General features: G+C 52.8%; 4 protein-coding genes and 2 non-coding genes across 6 annotated transcripts; all 6 read left to right on the forward strand.

The window, feature by feature from the left end:
• The first annotated feature begins 496 nt into the window (after positions 1-496).
• Positions 497-584, forward strand: M406DRAFT_t9. The gene has a single exon. It is a non-coding gene; the product is annotated as a tRNA-Glu (tRNA).
• Positions 585-963: 379 nt separating this feature from the next.
• On the forward strand, positions 964-1,059 carry M406DRAFT_t10. The gene has a single exon. It is a non-coding gene; the product is annotated as a tRNA-Glu (tRNA).
• A 1,659-nt stretch (positions 1,060-2,718) lies between these two features.
• On the forward strand, positions 2,719-5,134 carry M406DRAFT_349152 (uncharacterized protein; the record flags this gene model as incomplete). The annotated part of the gene is made up of 3 exons (XM_040922447.1): positions 2,719-3,018; positions 3,276-3,606; positions 3,817-5,134. 3 exons carry the CDS (start codon positions 2,719-2,721, stop codon positions 4,896-4,898), a joined length of 1,713 nt encoding a protein of 570 aa, XP_040781287.1. The 3' UTR covers positions 4,899-5,134.
• A 681-nt stretch (positions 5,135-5,815) lies between these two features.
• M406DRAFT_66741 (uncharacterized protein) lies at positions 5,816-7,141 on the forward strand (the record flags this gene model as incomplete). The annotated part of the gene is made up of 2 exons (XM_040925015.1): positions 5,816-6,350; positions 6,453-7,141. The coding sequence occupies 2 exons, from the start codon at positions 5,816-5,818 to the stop codon at positions 7,139-7,141; spliced, it is 1,224 nt and encodes a 407-aa protein (XP_040781288.1).
• A 2,487-nt stretch (positions 7,142-9,628) lies between these two features.
• On the forward strand, positions 9,629-12,147 carry M406DRAFT_284956 (uncharacterized protein). The gene is made up of 2 exons (XM_040918599.1): positions 9,629-10,097; positions 10,316-12,147. The coding sequence occupies exon 2, from the start codon at positions 10,317-10,319 to the stop codon at positions 11,691-11,693; it is 1,377 nt and encodes a 458-aa protein (XP_040781289.1). The 5' UTR covers positions 9,629-10,097; position 10,316; the 3' UTR covers positions 11,694-12,147.
• A 2,480-nt stretch (positions 12,148-14,627) lies between these two features.
• M406DRAFT_336021 (DUF636-domain-containing protein) lies at positions 14,628-15,317 on the forward strand (the record flags this gene model as incomplete). Its single annotated transcript, XM_040921096.1, has 4 exons — positions 14,628-14,774; positions 14,852-14,965; positions 15,078-15,198; positions 15,286-15,317. 4 exons carry the CDS (start codon positions 14,628-14,630, stop codon positions 15,315-15,317), a joined length of 414 nt encoding a protein of 137 aa, XP_040781290.1.
• Positions 15,318-21,392: the final 6,075 nt, after the last annotated feature.

Raw genomic sequence — 21,392 nt, forward strand, 5'->3', positions numbered from 1 at the left:
CACTTCCCAAAGTCGATCCCATTAGTACACTTGGTTTACTTCCGGATGGGAACTCAATATTGACTCGCGAGGAGTTTATGATTCCAAATTCCATCATACATTGCTTTCCTCAAAGCTCAAAGGAAGGGCCTATGCACCACCTAGGCAGCCCGATATGGCACTTCGTGAGTTCGTTGACGTAGGCCGTAATCAACACGATATCAACTGATTGTGGACACCATGTGCTGCAGTTTTCCAGAATTGTAATAACACCAAGCACTCGCTGACCACAACATTACTATGCATCCCTTTGAGATATGCGCTAGCTGTATATCAGGACTTTGTAATATGTAATAAATACCTGTTTACATTGTTGGGTGGGGGGCTTTGCTTGAAGTTTTGTCAACCCAGACCCTCTTGCGGAGCGCTCGCGAGTCAGCGATCGTGAAACTTTCATCAACAGACCAGAACAGCAATGTAAAGCACAGCATGAAGTGCGGACTTCAACAATTCGGACTCCGATATGGTGTAATGGCTAACATTTAGCACTCTCACCTCGAATGAGAGTTCCTGCTAGGCTCAGGGTTCGATTCCCTGTATCGGAGATATTGCAACTTGCGCATGCAGTCTCTTTTTCTTGCAACTTTGTGTGTCAAGACATGTAATCAACTTTTTTCCTCTGCTCCTCTTTCTGAGATTTCCTGCTTGTAGCTCCAAGCAAGCAGTAACTATTGCGTCTTATTTTTCTGTCTTTTTCCCTTTCTCTCTCTGTTTTTCTTGTAGCATCTGTATTTTCACATGTTCATGATATTATGCAAGTGCTGTTTGACTCAGTGGAGAACTTCCGGAGGATTAGTGATTCTGATTAGTGCCCTCCCCCCCTCCCCCACCCGAGTGCAGTATCTGTTCATGCCAATCTTGCTTCATAAGAAAAATCTTTCCGGCCGAATTTCACAATCCAATTTGCTTTCGAGCATCTACCCATCGGGTATGGTGTAGCGGTAACATCCATGACTCTCATCGCTGTCAAAGACAGGTGATAAATCTCATGAGCCCGGGGTTCGACTCCCCGTATCCGAGGATGATCTTTTTTTGCAATTTTTTCCCCCTGGTACTGTCCCCGAGACTTGACTAGCTAGTATCTTCCGACAGTCTACGCGCAGCATTGCTGCTCTACCAGGATATATTGAGCGGTATATTTAACCATTTACATTGGAAGCGCGTGACCACGAGACCATCTGGCCTGCTGTGGCACAAGAACTTCACTTGATTTACTTCCCAACTTCGTGTGTGTGTGTCCGTGTGTGTGTGTGTGTGTGTGTGTGTGTGCAGCTATGTTAGTGGAAGGCCTGCAAGGGTGTTTACGGGGATCGGAATTTCCGAGGCCGCCGCTGGAGGGGTTACAAATATATGAGTGCGAGCCCGGAAACCGATTCCAGTCACCTTTCCAAAGTGGTACTCTTTGTTGTCGTCACAAGTTTCCCTGTTTAAGAAGTCGATCCAGCCAACCTCAGCTTCTCGCTCCCATCGGACGAATGAACACCAACGAGCAGCACAAACACGAGCTCGCCAAGTCACACAGGACCTGCAGGCTCCAGTCGAGAGATGGGGCAAAACCCCCTCTTCAGGTGCTGATAGGCCGCCTCATACGTCTGACGAGAAGTGCCGGGCGCACAGCACACGACTTTAGAACCCCTGGGTGGTCGCAGAGCTGGATGGATGGAGAGAGGAGGGTCCCCTCTCATCTCGCAGATTTCAATGTAGCTAGCCTGTCGGTCAGCAGCAGGAGGGTTATGATTGTGTTTTCCTTCCTTTCTGTCTTCTGCTTCCCCCCCCCCCCCTTTTTTTTTTTTTTGGTTTCTTTTTGTCTCTTTTTTCTTTCTCCCCCTTCTTCGGGCGGCGTTCATGGCCAAACGGTACCGAGAGATAATGCCGCCAAGACACGACCCCCGGTGCATAACGGCCGGAGTCGACCCCTTCTCCTGCGTCGTAGTGACTACGATGCGGCTATAAAGCAACGTCATGTCGTAGGCAGGCCGAAATTTCTTTCTGTCTCTCTCTATATTAATTCATGGTGCTCGCTTGCCACCACAAGATCCGTATACAGATAGCCAGCGAACGCTCCGAAGCCAAGGAGACATAAAGTGTGCAAGCCGGCAAAAGGCGTGATTATAAACAACGAACGCGCCGACATTCTCTCTCTCTCTCTCTCGGTGGGCTGACACGTGTGACGAGTATGTCGTGTCCTGCAGCAGAAAGATTAGAACTGCAGCACCTATCCGACCAGGGGGTTGACTAGCTTTTTGTGCTCCCATGCAAAGCTCTGCCAGCTCTTCCTGCTGGTGTTATCGTCACTTGTCAGCCACGGGCTTAGCCGCTTTGATGGATACGACCCTGGGGACATCATCTCCTGGCCCCAGCTGCCAAACGGCAGGACGGGAGGGGCCCTTGATGCCAATTTCACTATTTCTTTTAGCAGATCCTCTTGTTGACCCCCAGCAGGGTTGATCTTAACCCAAAAGGAAGCGAGACAAGTACATTGTGTTTGCGCTGTTGCGGCGAGGAGGACAAACCCCCCCTCGCTTCCCCCAGCGATTCCGATAGGCACAAACATCACGCAGGATTCCGAAATCCTCCTCCTCTTTCCTACTGCCGTCTCTATCTATCTATCTCTCTCTTTCTCTTTCTCTCTTTGAAGACCCTTTCCCACCCACCTGCGTCACTTTTTGCTGCCTTCAGATGGTCCGGCTGCGATCTAAACTCCACCTGAGCCGGCAGGGACGCAAGTCATCATTGTCGCATGCGTCGTCTCTCCCGGATCAATGCAACGCTGTTGCTATTCCAGTCTCTCTTGGAGCAAGCGGGTTTCCATCCTCGTCACGCCCAGATCCGATACTGGCCACGCTCCCTGAGGAGCTGCTCGTCAGGGTCACCTCTTTCTGCGACTTCAGCGACATCCTGAGGCTCCGTCGCTCGTGCAGGGCGCTCCGTCTCGCGTTCGGCCAGTCCTCCGTGATCGAGTTGGTATCGTTGCGCCTTGTAAGTCTCTCTTCCGGCCCCCCGGGTGCACCCCATGTCTCCACACACCCACCACCACCCAAACCCAAACCCAAACCCACACCACCCGCCTCCTTTCTCCCTCTCTCTTGTCACTTTCTCCCTTCTCATCCTTCTCAACCCCAGGGCCATCGTGGGCCAGAATTCCTGGGCTCCACTCCCAGTTGTTTCCCGGCATCCTCGCTTCTGCACTGAAATTACTAACTTGCTTGTCATGGCGCTCTTTTTGAAATAAAAAGATGGACCCGCACTCCACCCGCGGCACGCCTAGTCGAGATGTGTTGTTAGGAATGATCAAGACCCAGCTCGACGCCGAGTCGAGGGACGAGGCCTTCAGACGAGACATCTTCCTCTGTCTGGCCGTGACTCTGCCCCCCAGACAGCGATCACGTATCAAGCAGGCTTTCGGCTCCGTGTTGGCTAGGGCACGCGTCAGTGGTTCCGGCAGGGATCCAGGGCGTGGGGGCGACCCGTCCGACTTACACGACCGCTTCGACGACGATGACAACGAAGTTTCTGCCGAGCTGGAGACGAGGTTGGGCGTCGTTTCGACTCTTCTTGTCCTGGGCTGTCAGTCAAGTCCCCAACAATTTTCTTCAAGCCGTATTGTCTCTTCCCCCCCCCCCCCCCCTCTCTCACCTACGTCTCTTTCTCTCAAACAAACACACATACGCGCGCGCACACACACACACACACATACAATCCCCCCACACCTTAACAATTAATTGTTATTAGGTCCCAGGAGATAGGGATGATACCCTTGGCTGACCCACCTGCCAGATTCGGACGTATGTGACCTTGCTATAGGAAGACAACTAATGGCCATCAACCACTGGTCCGCCAAATCAGATATATGGGCCGAGAGGAGGCTGTTGAAGCATAAAGAAATTAGTCTGCAGCTGGCCTTCTCCATGGTGCTTGGTCTATTGAACCCATCAGCTTGGTCAGATATGCTGGCAAGTGGCCCCATCTATCAGACTCTCGCCCAACGCGTCAAGTCAGACTTTAGAGGCGCCGAGCTCACGTCCTCCAGCCAGAGCTTCTGGCTCAGCTGGGAGGGGCTGCACACGAGATCCCTCCAGCTCGCCGCCCTGATCGCCTACATCCTCAGGACGTGCGGTTTCGAGGACGTGCCGCGCTCCGACCTGCTGCCCTTGCTCCGCGGCCCAACGCAGACAGCAGCAGAGACGTCGTCGTCGTCGTCGTCGTCGTCGTCGTCGTCGTGGTGCACGCCCCCAGTGCCTCTGCTCGAGAATTTCAGCGAGGATGGCATCAGGGCGCATACCAGCAGCTCCTGGCAGGACTGGTACGCAGCCCGGACCCGCGACCTCGTCAATGCCATCGAGGACGGTGAGTGGTATGGCTACTACATCTACACGCTCGAAGACACCGACAACATCAGCCCGACAGGCCAGCGCGACCCAGCCATGGAGAACGTCCACTTCAAGCTGGGCGGAGGCCAGTCTTCTTCTCCTCCTCCTCAGCCGCCACCGCCGCCACCACCACCACTGCTGCCGGTGCCCAGCGCCATGTCCCAGCACAGCACCGTGACCACAGCGACATCGTCGTCGTACAACACCGCTCACCCTACCAAGGTGCCGCTCGAGGCCAGGGGTGCCAAGGACGGGATCACGGGCGACTTTGACTTCGTGGGCACCGTAAATACCAACAGCGGGGTCGTGAGCATGCGAAAGAGGTACCGCGGGGCGCACTACTGGGACTACGACGGGGTCATGACGCCGCTCGGGATCGTGGGCGAGTGGGGGCGAGAGGGGCATGGATTTGATGGGTACTTTTGGCTGTGGAAGCGGAGCTGGATGGTGCATGATGCGGTTCCGAGGACTGTTGCGTATTACTCTTGAGGTCATCATTTTTTCTCTCTTTGCTATTTGTCTGGGCATGGGATGTTTGTTGGGATTGGTAGGTTGGGTTGGGTCGGATACTGGTTTGGGACTGGGCATTGGTTGGGTTTTGGAGTTCTTGGGTTGACACACCTTCATTACAGGGAGATAGCACGTGGTTTCTGCTGTCGACAGTCAGACTCTCTGCCTTCCACTCGCAAGATTTTCATACCATCATTAATCTATTATTCGATGGGGTAACGTCGCTGATTCTCATTGAAAGTCGCGTGTTGGGACCCCTTGCAGCTTTTGTTTTCGTCCCCACTCGAGGCATTGATGCATGTGAATGCTCTCGCTATTTTTATTTTCAGACCAAAGGAACAGAGTGGAAAGAGTCCTGCACGCCATTTCGAGCTTCTGCCATTTTCACGCACGAGTAGACCTGGTCAAAAACTTTGCGTTCTCTCGATACATCTTGACAAACACCAGACCGCGAGACCAACTGCCATCATCTCGGGATTGATTAAGAGCAAACAAGTCTGAGTTTCTTCCTCCTGGTTAGTTTCTCGCCACCTTCCCACTTTCTTGAACCTCATCCAGCTTTACCACAACAACCGAACCTGAATTGACAGCTCGTATTCATCAGCGATATCTGCTTCATAGTCACCTCGATTTGTTCCATAGTCATCTTCCAGGGCACTTCAAGAAATCGAGTTCAAGAAGGAGGCATTTTGCTGAAAGTCAACCTTGGAGAAGTCTGACAAAGCTCGCAACATTCAGACTTTACGCCTCGCCTGCGCTCCTCGCTACTTCCCAAGAACACGGACTCGATCTATCCACCTATCTTTCTCTCTTCATCAAGGCCGACGAATCCCTTTGTCATCTACTCGGTCGCGATCTGACTCGACCACCTCGACTTCTCTCTGCCAAGACGAAAGATGACGGAGAAGGCATCCAACCCTGAGGTCAGGCTCAGCACGAAGGACCTGACAAACAGAAAAATACAGGCCTTAGAATGGCTGTTTCGCCATCGAAAGGTGATCGGCCCTTCGTACCAGAATGCTTGCCGTCACGTGAAAGAGATCACGACGTGGTACCACGAACCCAGCACCTCGCGTCTCGTTCGTGCAGCAAAGGACATTATCGACTCCATCACTCAATCTACTCGCGCCAGTGAACAGTCAAAGAGGAGTGATACTGCTCTACGCAACCGCGACTTGTTTGAATGCCTATTAGCTATTGCAACGATGTGCCGCGGGGCCAACGGCAAACCTGTTCTGCCTCCCTTGTTTGCTGAACATGGCTCCGGAACATCTGAAAGAACAGGATTTGCCCGGCATGATTTCGACTGGTTCACGAAATGGTATTTAGACGAGTTCAACGCCTTGCTCTACGGCGCACGTCCCAAGAAATACGAATGGATCCCAGCTGTCCCGCTCGCCAAGCAAGAGTCCAAGCAAAACTGCGAGCGATGTTCCAAGCAGGCATCCAAGCCACCTATCAAGCTCAGGATACCTAAAACCTCGAGCAAGACTACAAGCAATATGATAAGCGAGATTCCAAGTGAGTCTCTAGGTACAACGGACAACAACAAGACTGCTGCCAAAGCGCTATTCGGGTTGACTTCAGCAGACAACTTCTCTTCCAAGCCCGCCTCGCCAGCCACAAATCAGCCTCTAGCTTCACTTGACGCACGGAAACGCTCCATTGATGACTACGAGACGCTTCAGCCTGCGTCCAAAGTTCCACGTACGAGCGCTCCCACCTCGCTAACCGCACCCAGTACAACTCGCGACCCGCCAAGCAGCTCCTCGTCATTGCCTCAGTCTGATCGGCGCGCCGTTGATGCAGCACCTCACATGCCATATCCGAACACAGGGACCTCAGAGTTCTCCTCTCTGACCAACCGAATCGCTGAGGCAACGTATGAAGCTGCCAAAGCCAAGAGAGAAGCACAGTCACTTCGCGCAGCCAACGCAGCCTATGGCACAGAACTCGACAAGATGAAAACCGAGATCGAGAAACTCTCCACCGAGAATCAGGCTCTCGCTAACGAGTTGAACAAAAGCAGTGACGAACAACGCAAAAATGAGTTATCTGCTCACAAGGAGCTCTCCAAGGTCATGGTGGAACGTGATCAGGCGCGCAGAGAGGCCAACAAGTGGGCCGAAGCCGCGATCAAAATCGACTCAACGTGCCGATCGGTGCTGTTTGACCTCCAACAACCGGTCGAGGCTGATGAACAGGTCGAGCATGAAAAATAGGTCGAGCATGGTGATCATGAGCAAGTCGAGCACAATCACCAGGAGGATGAAGTCGAACACGACGTGGTATGAGACGTCCGAAAGCGAGCTGTTTGAACCTAGTTGTGGGGAACAGTGGAACCCCAGGCAACGCACGCGGAGAAAACAACGTCCGTATACTTCTGTCACAGACCTGAGAAGATTTTGATAATTACTGATATGTTCGCAGAGAAGACAACGAGGAGAGATGGCAGAGATAGCGGCACCGATGCACGCGAGAATGATGGCTTGGGTCAGACAAGGGGGATCGGACAGTACGTGAAGAATATCGGCTTTCACACGCACTTTTGGAGAGCAATGGCAATGGACGAGGACGTCAAGCTTCATGGGGGCTGGGCAGGTTGGTATGGATAAGGACCACAGACTTAGTTTATTGACCTGGATAGGTATCTTGATAATCAAGGTCCACAGCAATGCATTGAGTCATGCCAGTGAGGCACTATTACATTGGTATGGGTGTCGCATTTTGGCCCCCCCCCCCCTCTTCCCACGGATGCCCCCCTCTCTAGTTGCTCTCATGGGCGGCTAAGAATAACAACGTCAAGAAACCGGGGGGGGTGGATGATCTCTAGAATAGCAAGGGACCGGACCTGACCGAGGCATGGGCCGTAAGAGACCCAAGTTATGGTGAAGTGAGGGCTTTGCCAAACAACCATGTAAGACGTCGCTACCAGATCCTGTATGACACGGTGGTGTTGGTGTTGGTCTTGTTGGGTTACTAAACATGAGTGAGCAGCTAAACGCAGAACAGGTACAGATAAACTAACCCACCTACCTACCATGGTAATGCCGACCAGACTTTTGGCCACTGTCAATGGGGGTCCTCCCGAGAAGTCCAGAAAAGACCAGATGGGACGGCATCCCGTACAACCCCACCCACGGCGTTCCCCTGCAATACCACTGCGAACCCTCGACAGACCATGTTAAATGGGTTGTCCTGTCTGCAGTGGATGGACACAGTTTTTTTTTTCTTCCTTGTTTCTTTCTTTGGGACACACGTCCCGTCAGCTGCAGGCCAGTCTGTCCACTGCAGTATGTGTTTGCCTACTTGTTCTCGATACTGTGGGAACAATGGCTTTTCTTGCTTATTTTCCAGGTAAGTTAGGCGTGGGCACTGGGCTTTCCTACATTCAGTTACTATCAATAACGAGACCACGGTACCGGGACGAACGCCCTCTGCTGCAGTCAACCGGCAGTACGATTTCAATAGATCGGACGAAAATACTACCTGACCGTGCATGCATGTGTGGTGTGTGTTGCAGGGTGTCTTGTAAAAAAGTGCGGATCATGTTTACTAGAATAGCCTTGCCAGGCTTTGAAAAGTACTACAGTTGGGGGGGGGGGGAGGAGAGGTAGGTGGTCTTGACAGGTCTACAGCACAATCCTCAAAGGTAGACAATGTATGTTGTAAATGATCTAAAAATACCACGAGGTAGGGCAACGAGGGGTAGCCCGAAGTCCGCCTTCCCACTTTGTTCGGTAAAATCCCCCAAGATTCCAGCAGGGCAAGACCCACAGCAAAAAAAAGGATGCTTAAAGGAAGAGGTGGGCCGCAAGGGTTGACGTCGAGGCCTGGGGGTTACTGTATGGGCCCTCGGCTGTCGCGGCGGCCGCGATGCAACCAAGACTTGTTTTGTTGAAACGAGGGTAATCAAGATAGGGCTGTGAAATTGGAGAACCCTACCATAGTATAAGAAAGAATGGGCTCGGAGGGTATCTTCTAGACTTGAGGCAGTCCTGTGTACATGGAACGAGACGTGTACGGTGATACATAAAATGGTGACGAGAAGGAAGACCAGGCCAGGTGGCATTCTTCAAAGTGCTGGAGGTTCGAAGTATGGGGGCTGATCTTTGATGCCATGCAAGTGAGTAAGCCACTGCAACAATGCACGTACTTGGGCACGTTTTCTTGGTGCTTATGGTTGGCCTATTGTTGCACCATGAAGCAGCACAGTGATGGGTCACATGCTGTGATACCCCCCCAAATAATACCTTTGCTCTTCCTTTTCATCCTTTTCCCCAAATCTTGTGCCATCGAAGAAGATTCCATTGCAGGGCCTCATCTCACCGTTACTTGACTTCTTTCTCTTCTCTTTTTCCAGAGCCCGCGGGACAACCGACCTGCCAACATCATCATCTCACCTCAGCTGAAAATATGTGGGACACCCTATAATGACTTTCGAGTTAAGGCCCCTTGGAGGTTGTAGGTGCTTCCTTGGCCAGTGGCAGACGGGGCGTAACGGAAGACTTGGACAAACGAGGCTAGCACACACAGCCAGGCCCCATCTCCGCTAGCACGGTACTAAGGTACCGCTAACCTGGACTACTTTGGTGCACTTTCTCAATCCCACCGCCTTGGTCGCATCCCGCTTTATTCGGGAATCTTCATCAACTGCGTTCCCACCTTGTTTGCATCTTGTCACCTGGGGTCCTTCCATTCCCCTCACTGCAACCCTTTGGTACACACAAGGTGACACTCGCTACTCTGCTCTGCCTCTCTGCCTTTTTTCTTCTTCATTTCTTCTTTCTCTTGCTCGTCTTTCCCCCTCCCTCCTCAACCTCCTCCTTCGAGACGATCATCAGTTGCTTGTTGTGTAGCATTATGGCCGCAGCCCTTTAAGACAAGAAGGGCATTTTCTCAGCCGCGACCCTTAGCATTCATTGCGCCCTCTTCTTCAAAGGCCTACCATCGGGACCACCATTTCCTCCACTGCGGCTGAGCAGGCATCACGTATCATATGCCAATTAGCGAACCACCCCGCCTCAATCCGGCCCCCCCCTCCCTCCCCGACAGAACCAGGAACCTCAACCAAAAGCTCCTTTCTCAGGGAAGAAGGGCAGAATCTCGCTATCCTCTTATAGAATTCTCATTCCAAAGACATTTCTTTGCTTCTTGACGTCTTGCAACTTCAATCATGTCAGTACATGCCATCCATTTACGTCCCTTGTCCTGGCAAGCATAGTATCTGCACAGTTCTCCCCGGCTCCGAAGTCAGTGCTCGTCACTGTCCATTCGCCCACTCCTCCTTTTCCACTACCACTACCAACCCCTCCCCACTACTGGGCCTGATCAAGAGACGAGCGCATAGCGAGGCTGGCCAGCTGACGCCTTTCTTGTTTGAAAATGTCTTCTAGCATGTTGCGGAAAAAAGAGGTCTTCACCATCATCACGCCCATCCCGGGCTTCATCCCCCGCCAGCTGGCGATCGATATCCTCCACAGCCATTCCGAGGTCATCGCGGTGAATCCTCTGGTTCTGGACCACAAGCCCATCAAGGCGCCTCGGAATGCCGCCGCGGACGAGTACTACTCGACATGGTACGAGATCTCGCAAAAGATCCAGTTCGTCCCTGGGATAGGGAAGATTGGGTCGGGCAAGATCAGCTTCAACGGCTGCTTCCATGACATGCCCTGGGGCCTGCAGACGCACATCTATGCACCCATGAACGTGGACCTGAAGAACCGCTACCGCATCGCCGGCAACCAACCCGGCATCGAGCCTCCCGAACCCCAGGAGCTTGGGTTGGGCGGCGCCCCCAGCGACGGGCTGTACCTCAAGGACGACGTCGAGATCAAGTGCAACGTCGCCATGGTCAGCTTCGTCAAGAGCCAGCTCAAGACAGCCTCCAAGGAGATGGTCGACCGCATCATCAGGAAGGCCGAGCTCCTGGACCGCGGCGACCTGCACGCCATGATCGAGAACGGCAAGCTGCGCACCATCAACCCCAACGACAGGACCAACACCATCACCTCGAGCGGCTCCATGTCGCCTCCCCCGCAGCACTCACCGACTTTCAAGGACCGCACCGGCACCATCTCTCCCGAGCCTAGGCCCTACCAGGTCCCCCGCCCGTCATCCTACCAGCAGTTTGCCGGCAACAGGCATCCACAAGCCGACCAGAATGCTCAGAGCCCTCACTGGTCCGCCCCCTACGGCGGCATCCACCAGGCGCCCTCGCAGCGCCAGAAGGCCCCTGCTCCCCTGGTGGCGCACGCCGAACTGCCCGCTGCAACCCCGACACCGCCCGCCGCCGCCGTGGAGATGCCCGGCGACTTCTGCTACCCGCCGCAGGCTTCACCAGGCTTCGCACCTCCGCAGCCGTCACCCACCTACACCTCAGACCGCGAGTCCAATTTTTCTTTGCAGTCGTCGCGGGCATCACCGCAGCCGCTGCAGCACGCGAGGTGGTCCCAGGGCTCTGAGACGTCGGGAGGCAGCAGCGCCATGTACTCGCCGGGCCTGCCACCCGAGCACCTGCCCACCCACGACGAGGCGCCCGAGCAGGAGCACGCCTTCAACAATATCTATAGCAAGAACCAAAACAACAATGCAAAAAACAACGATGGCGAGGCGCCGCCACCGAACTGGGATGCCGTCGCCGCACGCCGCGCACAGTATGTGACGAGCACGCCGCCGCCGTCGTCGAGGTCGTATGCGTACAACCCAGCCGACTACGCAAACGTGAGAAGAGGCTCGCCGATGGGGACGGCGACTTATGGCCAGAACCAGTGAAGCAACAAGGGCTGATGGAGGAAGATGTGAATGAGTTGACGTTGTTTTTGCCCCTCTCCCTTCGGTGTCAGAACTTGGAGAGAAACCAGGCGACATGACAATGACTGGCGTGTGTGTGTGTGTGTGTGTGTATGGAGCGCCAGTCTCTCGTTTGGTGTTCTGGCGTTTCGGGAACTCATGAAGGATCTGTGATTATGATATATGGGGTCAGGCTGCTGGAAGAACGATGGGAGTTGGCTCTCTGAAACTTGATATCCAAATACTTCTCTCGGCGTTCTTTCAAACATCCAAGACTTGCTTTTTTCTTTCTTCTTTCCCCCGTCAATGGCGTCAATTGGAAAGAGCCTGGAACTTGGCGACGGCAGTGGCAACGCGATGACCAGTTAGTTGGTGGCTGGACAATATTATGATTCTATGTCTATATTCTACGAATTCAACCAGAAACTTTGGACTTATGAAGGCGGCCCTCTTGACGATGTGTGTGTAGCGCCAAGTATGTGGGTTCACAAGGTCGATCTTCAACCAGACTCGTTAGAGGGACGAGAGGCCATCCAGTCTCTGTACCAAAGTAGATACTTTACAGCTCACACAGACATTGTCGCCCTAGTTAGTGTTGTCGGTGCCTATCACGGTTTTCAGATGCATCCGCAAACTCAGGCTCAACAAATGACTTGGTGAGATTGTCGACCGCTCTTGGAGGAGGATGTCGCAGCACTTCTCGTTCGCCAGCCAGCCAGCCGCTGCTCCACAAAGATGCATATGCAACCCACACACATCCTTCTAACCCAGGCCTTCTATTAACGTGCAGTTTCTCTCAAACTTCCCGTCGTCCTATGCACGGCACGCGCGAGCGGTGTGGTTTATTACCCCCCCCCCCCTCTCCTTCCCCAAATAGGGAGGATGGCTTGCGCTGGGTGTGTGTGCCTTCACGTGGCCCTGTCAACATACAATATTTGGTCTCTGATCGTACGGAGAGGTGGAGAGGAGAGAGAGAGGCCCGGGGGAGGGGGTGCTCCGCTTGTTTTGGGTTGTCATTCATGATCAGAGCGCCGTCTTTTTATTTTACTTCTTCTTATTTTTCTTCTTCTTTTCTTTTTTCTTTTTAAAAAAAAAACAGTCGAACGATGGACGCTGGGGATATCGCCGAGACAATGGCTACTTAATCTAAGCCAAGTAGTCGGGCGGCAGACGTTTCTCGGAGAATTCACAGCAGCACAAGGCATCCACTCTTATGTAGAGACAGGGATTCTTTATTTACCATGTTTGTCTCGATTGCAGGGGGCAGGGGAAGTGATAGGAACCGGTCGTGATGCTCAGCAGTATGCTGCCAGAGTCAATGGAGCACTTGATAGCAGAACCGAGGGAACAACTCCCCCCCCCCTTTTCCAAATCAAGCCAGGAACAAAATGAACAAAGACAAGCTCCCAAGAAGGAAAAGACAGCAGTGAGTTCTATATGCTACTTGTGAATATGTATAAGAGAGCCCAATAGTCTTTCTCAAACTGGCTTTATTCCCTCCCCATCCAGAGGTCGTACAGTATGCCGAGCATCAATGGTCAAAAGGCCAGTGCTGAAAAGCAGACAATGGGCCCACTTGATCTCGACCCCTACTAGTCACTCATGTGCAGATAGAATGATTAAATTGAATATAAGGCCTCCCAATCCTTGTTTGGTTTGAGATTTCACTTGAGCATTTTGTACGAATACCGTTTGGCTGGTAACTGAGAGCAAGCTACCCCCCGGCCTCCCTTCTTGGTCCCAATCCGGTAACTAACACGAGTTAGGCCCCACTTGGGGCAGGTCGACATATGTAAAGGTGTACACGAATTATATCTCTCTTTTGCTTGCGCTTCCTTATTTATTTATATGTTTCGGATTGCATTTCTCAGTGGACAATAGCTCTCGTCTTCCTCTCCTCTCCGTTGTATTCTTTCCTCCTGTCTTATTGATGCTGTTTGGGGGGTGAGCACCTCCACATGCTGACTTCGAGGGGGGGGAGCGGAGCGGAGAGATCCCGGTTTCCCCCTTGGTCACCCATACATAGGTCTTTTATAACAGACCTTGTCGATAAGTTGTAGACTACACGAAAGAGAGAACAATAGAATTAGCCAGTTACCTAGTCAGTCATGTGGACTAGTAACTATTGAAATCTAATGTACGGTAGCCATGGAGGCAGTGCAAGGCAGATCTGGGGCGGTAGTATGGCTTGCAAAATGAATGGTGCCCAGTGCTTGGGCTGGTGGTCATCCTTCGGCGTCGTTATCTTGGGGAAGCCTCAAGTGCATGATGCTCTAGCCCTGGGCAAGGCGTTGTTATTGAACAACAGCTCATGGACAGTCCGCTAGAGCCACCTCAAGAGGATGACGGTCTGATTTGTCTTTGAGCTTGCTTAAGCCCCCGTCTGATAGTATCAAGGAGATTGGGAGGAGCTTCAGTGGTGTAGCAAAAGTCCAACGTTCATGCTCGTACATGATGAGTTTGTACTTCGGAATAGAAGGCGGGAAAGTACTTGGTGGGACAAACCAGATGCCAGGTGGGCCCATTTTTTATAGGGCCCTTGATATTCCATTCCAGAGTCTCAGAGATTTCGGTAGAATTCTGAATCAGTTCGGTGCCACAGGACACTGGCAGACTGGGTGTCATGATCGGGATTTTCATGGCAATTACTGAGCGTAGGATAACCGTGGGCTGTTGGCAATGACGACCGATGACGTTACTTCCCCTCCTCACCTCGTACCTTCCTCAACCGTTTTGCATGGTGCCGATCAGTTAACTCGACTGCGTCTTATGATGGACTCATCAAACTGGCCAGTCACTTGAACCAAGTACAGCAATCAACTGCGACATCCAGCAGAAAGACAAGACAGACATAATTCCTGTCGCCATCAGTTCTCTCCACACTACTGGCGACCGGCAAAACTTTCTCCATTCCCAATGGCGCTCAACCTCACCGGCGGCTGCACCTGCCAAGGTCTGCAGTATACCCTCAAGCTGGACTCCGCCAACTCTGCCAGGACTTCACTGTGCCACTGTTCGAGTTGTAAGAAGGCATTTGGAACTAACTATGGGCTGACCACCAAGGCGAGCAATCCTCACCACCCCTTTCTAGACACCTGCTGGTAAACCCCGCCCTGACTCGGCAACCACCCCACCCCCAGGTCCCAATTGAGAGTTTTAGTTATTCCAGAGGCGAGCCGAAGCTCTTCAGACAGAGCAACGGCGTCATTAGGGAGTTTTGCTCCAACTGTGGCTCCTTAACCTGCGAGTACGGTGTAAGTAGTAGTAGTCGTTGTCGTGCAAGAAGGAACACTGCGGCCTCCCCCCCCCCTCTCCCCTTCTGGCTCCGGGACGTGCTTGCTCACACGGCCCTTCTTCCTCCATTAGGAACAAGCTGCCGACAAGTTCAGATACGTCACCTACGGCACGCTGGATGACCCCGAAAAGTTACCCCCCAAGGGCGAGTTCTTTTGCAAGGACAGGGCCAGCTGGATGCCTGAGGTTCCTGGTATGTACTGTGCGCGCTGGCGCAGCCTGCCCTCGCCGTTCACTGAATGTCTCATGAAACGAATGAGCCAGCTGAGTTGCTGCCTAGGACTCTTTCACAAACAGCAGATCAAGGAGTGATGTGGGGAATCGGTTGGGGTCCTAGCTGGTCTTGGAGTTGATGGGAGGGGGGTGTGGGAGTGTTCCTTCGGCGGACGGCACGAGCGCGCTTGTACACCGCATGGGCTGTGCTGTCGTGGCTACGTGCGTACGCAGAAGAGACGTATCGGTGACTCCTTAGTGCTACTTCAAGAGATAAAAGGGAAAAAAAGGAGGAAAAGAGGGCAGCATGGCCTCGGACATTTGGCCTGTATACTGTCTTTCTCTAGCGGGGCCATGTCGTGCGAGTGTGTCCGTCCGCTGGTTGGGAGGCGACCAATTCTGGGCTGGAGGTGTCACAGTGCGAAGTATGTAACAACAAATCTCGACAACAACTTTTATCATTCCCTCACTCTGCTTCTATCGTCAATTTTGGACGATATGTACAGTCTCATGTGTCTCTTTTGTCGACCTTCGAGTCAAGGCATTTCGACGACAACTTTCTCACCAGGAGGGAAGGAAGGAGAAAAAAGCTGGAAACAAAGAATAACTAACTTCGTGGTCCACTGGACAACACGACACACATGCGCCAAGATGCTACGACGACTAGAAACCCATTGCACGACCGTGTGTAGTGGTGGGTTGTTGCCTTACAGCCTCACCTTCGCCCCCCAGCTACAGGCCACCAACCCTCTCCATCCATGCTCATATTGAAAACCCAGTTTGAGCCAAAGCAGGTGCCCTGCCTCGACCTCAGCCGCATGAGATACCTCTACATGGTGGGAAGGTATAGAAGACAGCAGGAATAGATTCCTCTTTTTTTTTCCCCTTACTTCTCGCCAGCCTTCCTGCAACAAGATAACACCCGCCATGGGGGTCATTGGGCCCATTAATCGACCAGATAGGGGTATTACCCCGTCCAAGCACTCATAAGTGGCCAGTCTCAAGAGGCCACGACGACGACCACCATCATCATCACCATCACCACCACGACGCACACCGCCTGAGGCGGTAAACGCGCAAACCTCCATAAATGACATGTTTTAGATCAAACTAGTGTCGCAACCCTCTCAGAGAAAACACTGCTGCTATAGAAAGAGGGAGGGAGGGGTTGAGGTATAGTTACCAAGCTCTCATATAGCCCTCCTTAGCCCTCCCGCCGAGGATGACATGGTTTTCTCGGTCTGCAATGATAGAGAAGTTAGAAAAAAATGTGTTACAATGGCAAGTACAGTAGACAATTTTTCATTGGGCTCTAATGCAGTGTGTACTATAGTACTTCTTGTCCAGGTCATACTTTTTTTCTCTGTCTTTCGGGGTTCTTTTTGGGGGGGCGAGGGGGGCGGGCGGTCGTCGACAATCAGGCCCGAAGTCAGATGCAACCACTATAACAATAAAATTTTGGAGAGATACTGCAGTCATATTCTCGGGGCGTCGGACAGAGCATGGCGGTCTACTTGTTGAAGCCCAAAAGAGCCCCCAAAGAAAGACAAGCCGCTGGCACAAGGTTGGGTTGACTTCCGGGTCAGCATGTTGCTATTTTGGCCGACTGCTCGGTCGATCCCATTATGATCATTTCCGCATCAGGCCTCACTAAGGACAGGACGTCCTCGCGATCAACCTTCGCCATGGAAAACTCGATGCAATGTGACCAACTTCTCGACGTGTGGCCAAGACCCTTAGAAGGGTGGAAGGGGGTGTACTGAACAACAATGTACGCCTCACAGTTCGGTCCGTTGTCAATGAATCACATAGAAGACCCAACCTGGACCGCAACGTCCCTCAACACACAGACAAACTTCAAATACTCGAAATGTTGTGTCGGCCAGTCTACCGACCTGACCTACAGGTCAGGTGATCTGATGTCGTAGCACATACCACAGCTTGTATCAACGTGACACGAGATTGAACAACTAGCGAGACAGACTTTCCAAGCCTCGTGGCTGTATGGAACGTGCTGCCGGGTGGACCGTTGGGCGGGCGGGGGTTGCAGTGCTCATCAAGATCACACGCAAGAAAACGGCTCTGCGTGTGACCCTGGCGATATGTACTGCCGCCCCCCCCCCCTCCCCAACCCTCCTCTTCAGCTTTCAGCCCCATGGTAGGTTTCCGTGGCTTGAGTCGAAATGAGGCCCAACGTCTGAGGAAGAAAAGAAAAAGAAAAGAGAAAAAGCTGTCTCGAGGTTTTCATTTGGGTCTCACCGACCCGGGCCGGTGTGTCTGTAGCCTCCTCGTGACTGAAGCAGTTTCAATATGGTTGCGCCACGATGTATGTACGCACCTAAGGTACTTTTTGGGGGGGGGGGGGCGTATGCGGTTTTGGCGGGACTCTCGGCATGTGACAGCAATCGAGCTGAGAAAAATCGGAAGAGAGAAGATCGTCTCGAGGTTAGGCGAGAAATGGCCCAGTACAAGCATCTAATTAACATTCTCGGTGAGTGCGACGACGAGATCTCGATGCTTCCATGGGATTGCATGATGCAGTAATCAATAAAAAGCGGACGACAGGAGGGACGATAAAACACAAATGCGCTCGCCCAAGATGGTCCTCATCCGGTCAACAGGGAGCCGTTTAAGCAAGTGATAGACTCAACGCGACATTGTATGCATGGGCTGTAGGTTGCGCACTGGTTGCACCCAACAAAACACCAGATCGAGGCCGACAAAACAAACCACGTCATATTATTTGGAGAACGCTGGCGCTGCTTCGGATGTCTAGCCTGGATACAGCGCAGACAGGACGCCGGATCGTGCGGAGGGATTATTGTATGTACAGCAGCTCAGCAAAAGAAGGTGGCAGTGCATAGCAGGCCGGCTATATGTGGACACTTCTCGCCCAGCTAAGTATGTGGGGCGGCTTCTGGAAGCAAATGCAGCCCTCCAATGGCGTGCATCGACACCCCGCGGGGGGGGGGGGGTGTGGCTAACACGGCCTTCGGCTGCAGGGCATGTAGTATACACAATTCCTGGGGCTCATCGGTCGCAGAAGCCAGGCGATGTGATGCAAGCCAACTCAGACTTGTCTCTATTGAAGGCCCGAAAGTTTCGAGTTGACAGGTCGTATCCAGTTGGCGGTGGCCCCACCAAGCCCAGAATCGAGCTGTTTAAACGGTCCTCAAAAAAAAAAAAAAAAAAAAAAAAAGGAAGGAAGGAAGCAAGAAAAAAGGCCACACAAAGATGTGTTGATGTGCTTGCACATGTGTGATGTGAAAAACGAGGTGCCGGCGACAAGGTTCGACAGAATGTTGCGAGCGTAGTGAGTCGGTGATGTTGCGGCGAAGAAAGCTGTCTCTAAGCCAATAGAGGGAGGGGGGAGGGACCAAAGAAAATTCAAAGAAGCACGGAGAATCACATAGGATGGCCTCAAATCCCCTCCGGCAAGACTTGGAACGTTTGAGGTTGAGGCTCTGCTGCTGCGATCCTGGGTGAGTCACTGCACGCCCAGTCAAAGAAGCGCCCCCATAGACGGGCAAAATACAGCGCTGAGATGACAAAAGGGCGCATGTGGTACAGTACCACAATAGCAGCTTGGCTGCACCAATGAGCAGGCCTCTGCAGATACCGCTGCCCTGGTCTTTGGCCCCAAGATAGTATGCCACCGAAGACTCCAAGGAGCCGTACCGCGCGCGTGCATATGAGTATCGAGAGAAGTATAGCCGTAGCAGAGCGCATATCGACAAGTGTCATGCCAACTGGGCCTGTCCAGCTGAAGTGGCTTGACGCCAATAGGCGCCTTCATTGGAGAAAGAAAAAAAGAAGGAAAAAAGGAAAAAAGAAAAGAAGAAGAAAAAACCCCCCCCCGGAGGCCAGTGAAAAGGCGGACAACAGTCTAGCAGGTCGCTTCTGTATCTGTACTTCAATGGACCCCGACAAGATATGCATGAGGGGGGGGGGGGGGGGGAAATCAGGTGAATTGTTCATTTGGGGTTGGTGGGTGGCCTCCTGCCAGACACATTGAGAGCCAACGGAATCAGCACACACGCGCAAGGCTGAGGGTTATCAGCACAGCACTTGCACTTTGAACCACACCATTCCGCAACGGGGGCCATCGCACCTCCCATGCTTTTAGCGTGTATCTCATCTGGTGCGCTCAAGAGACAAATGGATAAATGCTGATCAATTGCCTCGTGGTTGCCTTCTTTTTTGGCTTTTGCACTTTGGGCGAACCATTTGCGAACCACGAGCAACTTACAGTGACAAAATACTCTGCTGAACAGAGCAACTTTTCCCGGCTCAGCCCTGCTACGTGTCCCGAGTACCAGCTATTTCTCTGCTGTAACGAGGTACACGCTCGGAGAAGGCGATGGATGCACGTAGAATACGAAACGATCATCTCGCGTTCCCTGTGACGTTGCCCAAGCAAAACACCACGCACCAGATCTCTGAGAAACGAGAAACCCGGTGACGCGATCAGCCAGCCCGCACACCAGAAAGTCAAACGCTTTTCCCACCACTGTTGGTCTTGGACTCGAGGTGAGCAGCTGTGTGACCGCCCGAGTCGAGGCATGATCTTTTCGGAAAACACTTCCCAATGTAGAGGTACGAGTTCTGGCGTTCAAGTCTTCCCCCATTCCCTGCTTGGCCCCTTCTTTCTCCAGAGAGGTCTTTGGTGGCCTCGTTCTCAGAAAGCAGGAGGACAATGAGTTGTTGTCTGCTTTGCAAGATACCGGACGAACCAGGCAAGGAGAGTTGGCCTGACCACGCCCGGGCAACGGTGCTGGCAGTTGGTTCACACCACCCGCTCTTTGGTCCGAGGAGCCTAACAGTAAGCGAGTGGCCGCGTTGTTTAGGCCCAAACAAGCCACGTCTCTATGGTCAGCGCTGGCCTGTGGCCAGGTCCAGATTGAGAGGGGGGAAAGAGGAGAAGAGAAAGAAAAGAAAAAGTGACATGCGTCGCATGTACTTTGACCCCTCGGGTAGCGCATGACGCGTAGCTGATAGATTCTGGGGTACGTCCCACACTTGATATTCACCCCCATCCATGTACTGGCACCTCCAATGTGCCGTACCTTGGCCAGGTCTCATGCCTCTCCACTCGCCTCACTTTTGAGGCTCGCAAAGTGTAAAACCTTGTTTGTGTTTCGTACACTTTGCCCTGCGATCCTGGGCAGGTCAGGTGGATAATATATAGGCTCCCTCCATCGCCTTGTGCCCGATTATAGTTATCCCCTCTGCCTTCCACCTCATCATCTGTTGCCTTCTCTGTCATAAGCATTGACACTTCTTACCCCTCCACGGCATCATATTGTTCCCATGGCCATGAATCCCCGGTTCGCTACCACATTCCCAGGAGGTGGTCATCCTCCGCAGGTGATGCCTCAGCAGTCCTTCCCATACTCGGGTCGAGATCAGCAGCAGCGAGGCGACTCGCGACAGCCACCCAACCCTCCACACCCGCGGCCAGACATCATCCCTGACGAACTCCTCCGAACAGAGCGAGTCGACCTCAGAAACGAGACTCTCACAGAGGACGACTACTTCAACCTTCTCTCACAGTATTACCCCGTCCGCATTGAGAAGGTCGAGCCGAGAGAGAAGCTCGATGTCAATGGCAACAAGATCAAGCCGACCTGGGCTAACTGCACACGCTACCCCCTGCCTAAACATGATTTCGCCACAGTCCTCAACCAGGTTCGGCTTCTGAATCTCCAGGATAGGGATCCCAAGAAGGGGAGGTGGCCAACTATCCTGAAGAAGCAATCGTCGCTCGGTCCCAACGCCCAGAGACAGATTGCAAAAGCACACCAAGACCTTTCGTCAGAGATTCGCGATAATCGTTTCCACATCGTGCTCGATCAGATCGACTGGACAGAGAAGTCCTTCGAATCTAAAGACGGCAAAGCTAAGCGGCGGAGCTCGAATACGAGGCATGGCTCGCATGGTAAGGCGAGGACAAAGGAACGTACTTCCATCCTTGCGTACTTCAAGTCATGCCCACGTCCGGAACATGTTCCCAGCGAGCTGTATCTTCAGTTACAGCGGGAAGAAGTCGAGAGGCAGGCTCGCAGAGTACAACAGCACCCCTATGCGCAACGTGCTCCGGGACAACAGGCCTACCCCCCTCAGCAGGCCCAGCAAGGCTTGTTCCACGGCGTCCAGCCAAACAGAGGGCCACAA

Source organism: Cryphonectria parasitica (genome assembly GCF_011745365.1).
Source record: "Cryphonectria parasitica EP155 unplaced genomic scaffold M406scaffold_1, whole genome shotgun sequence".
In the NCBI taxonomy this organism is placed as follows: domain Eukaryota; kingdom Fungi; phylum Ascomycota; class Sordariomycetes; order Diaporthales; family Cryphonectriaceae; genus Cryphonectria; species Cryphonectria parasitica.

Excerpts from the sequence above, each read along its gene's own strand:
- M406DRAFT_284956 (XM_040918599.1), top strand. The coding sequence starts at position 10,317 with ATGTTGCGGAAAAAAGAGGTCTTCACCATCATCACGCCCATCCCGGGC.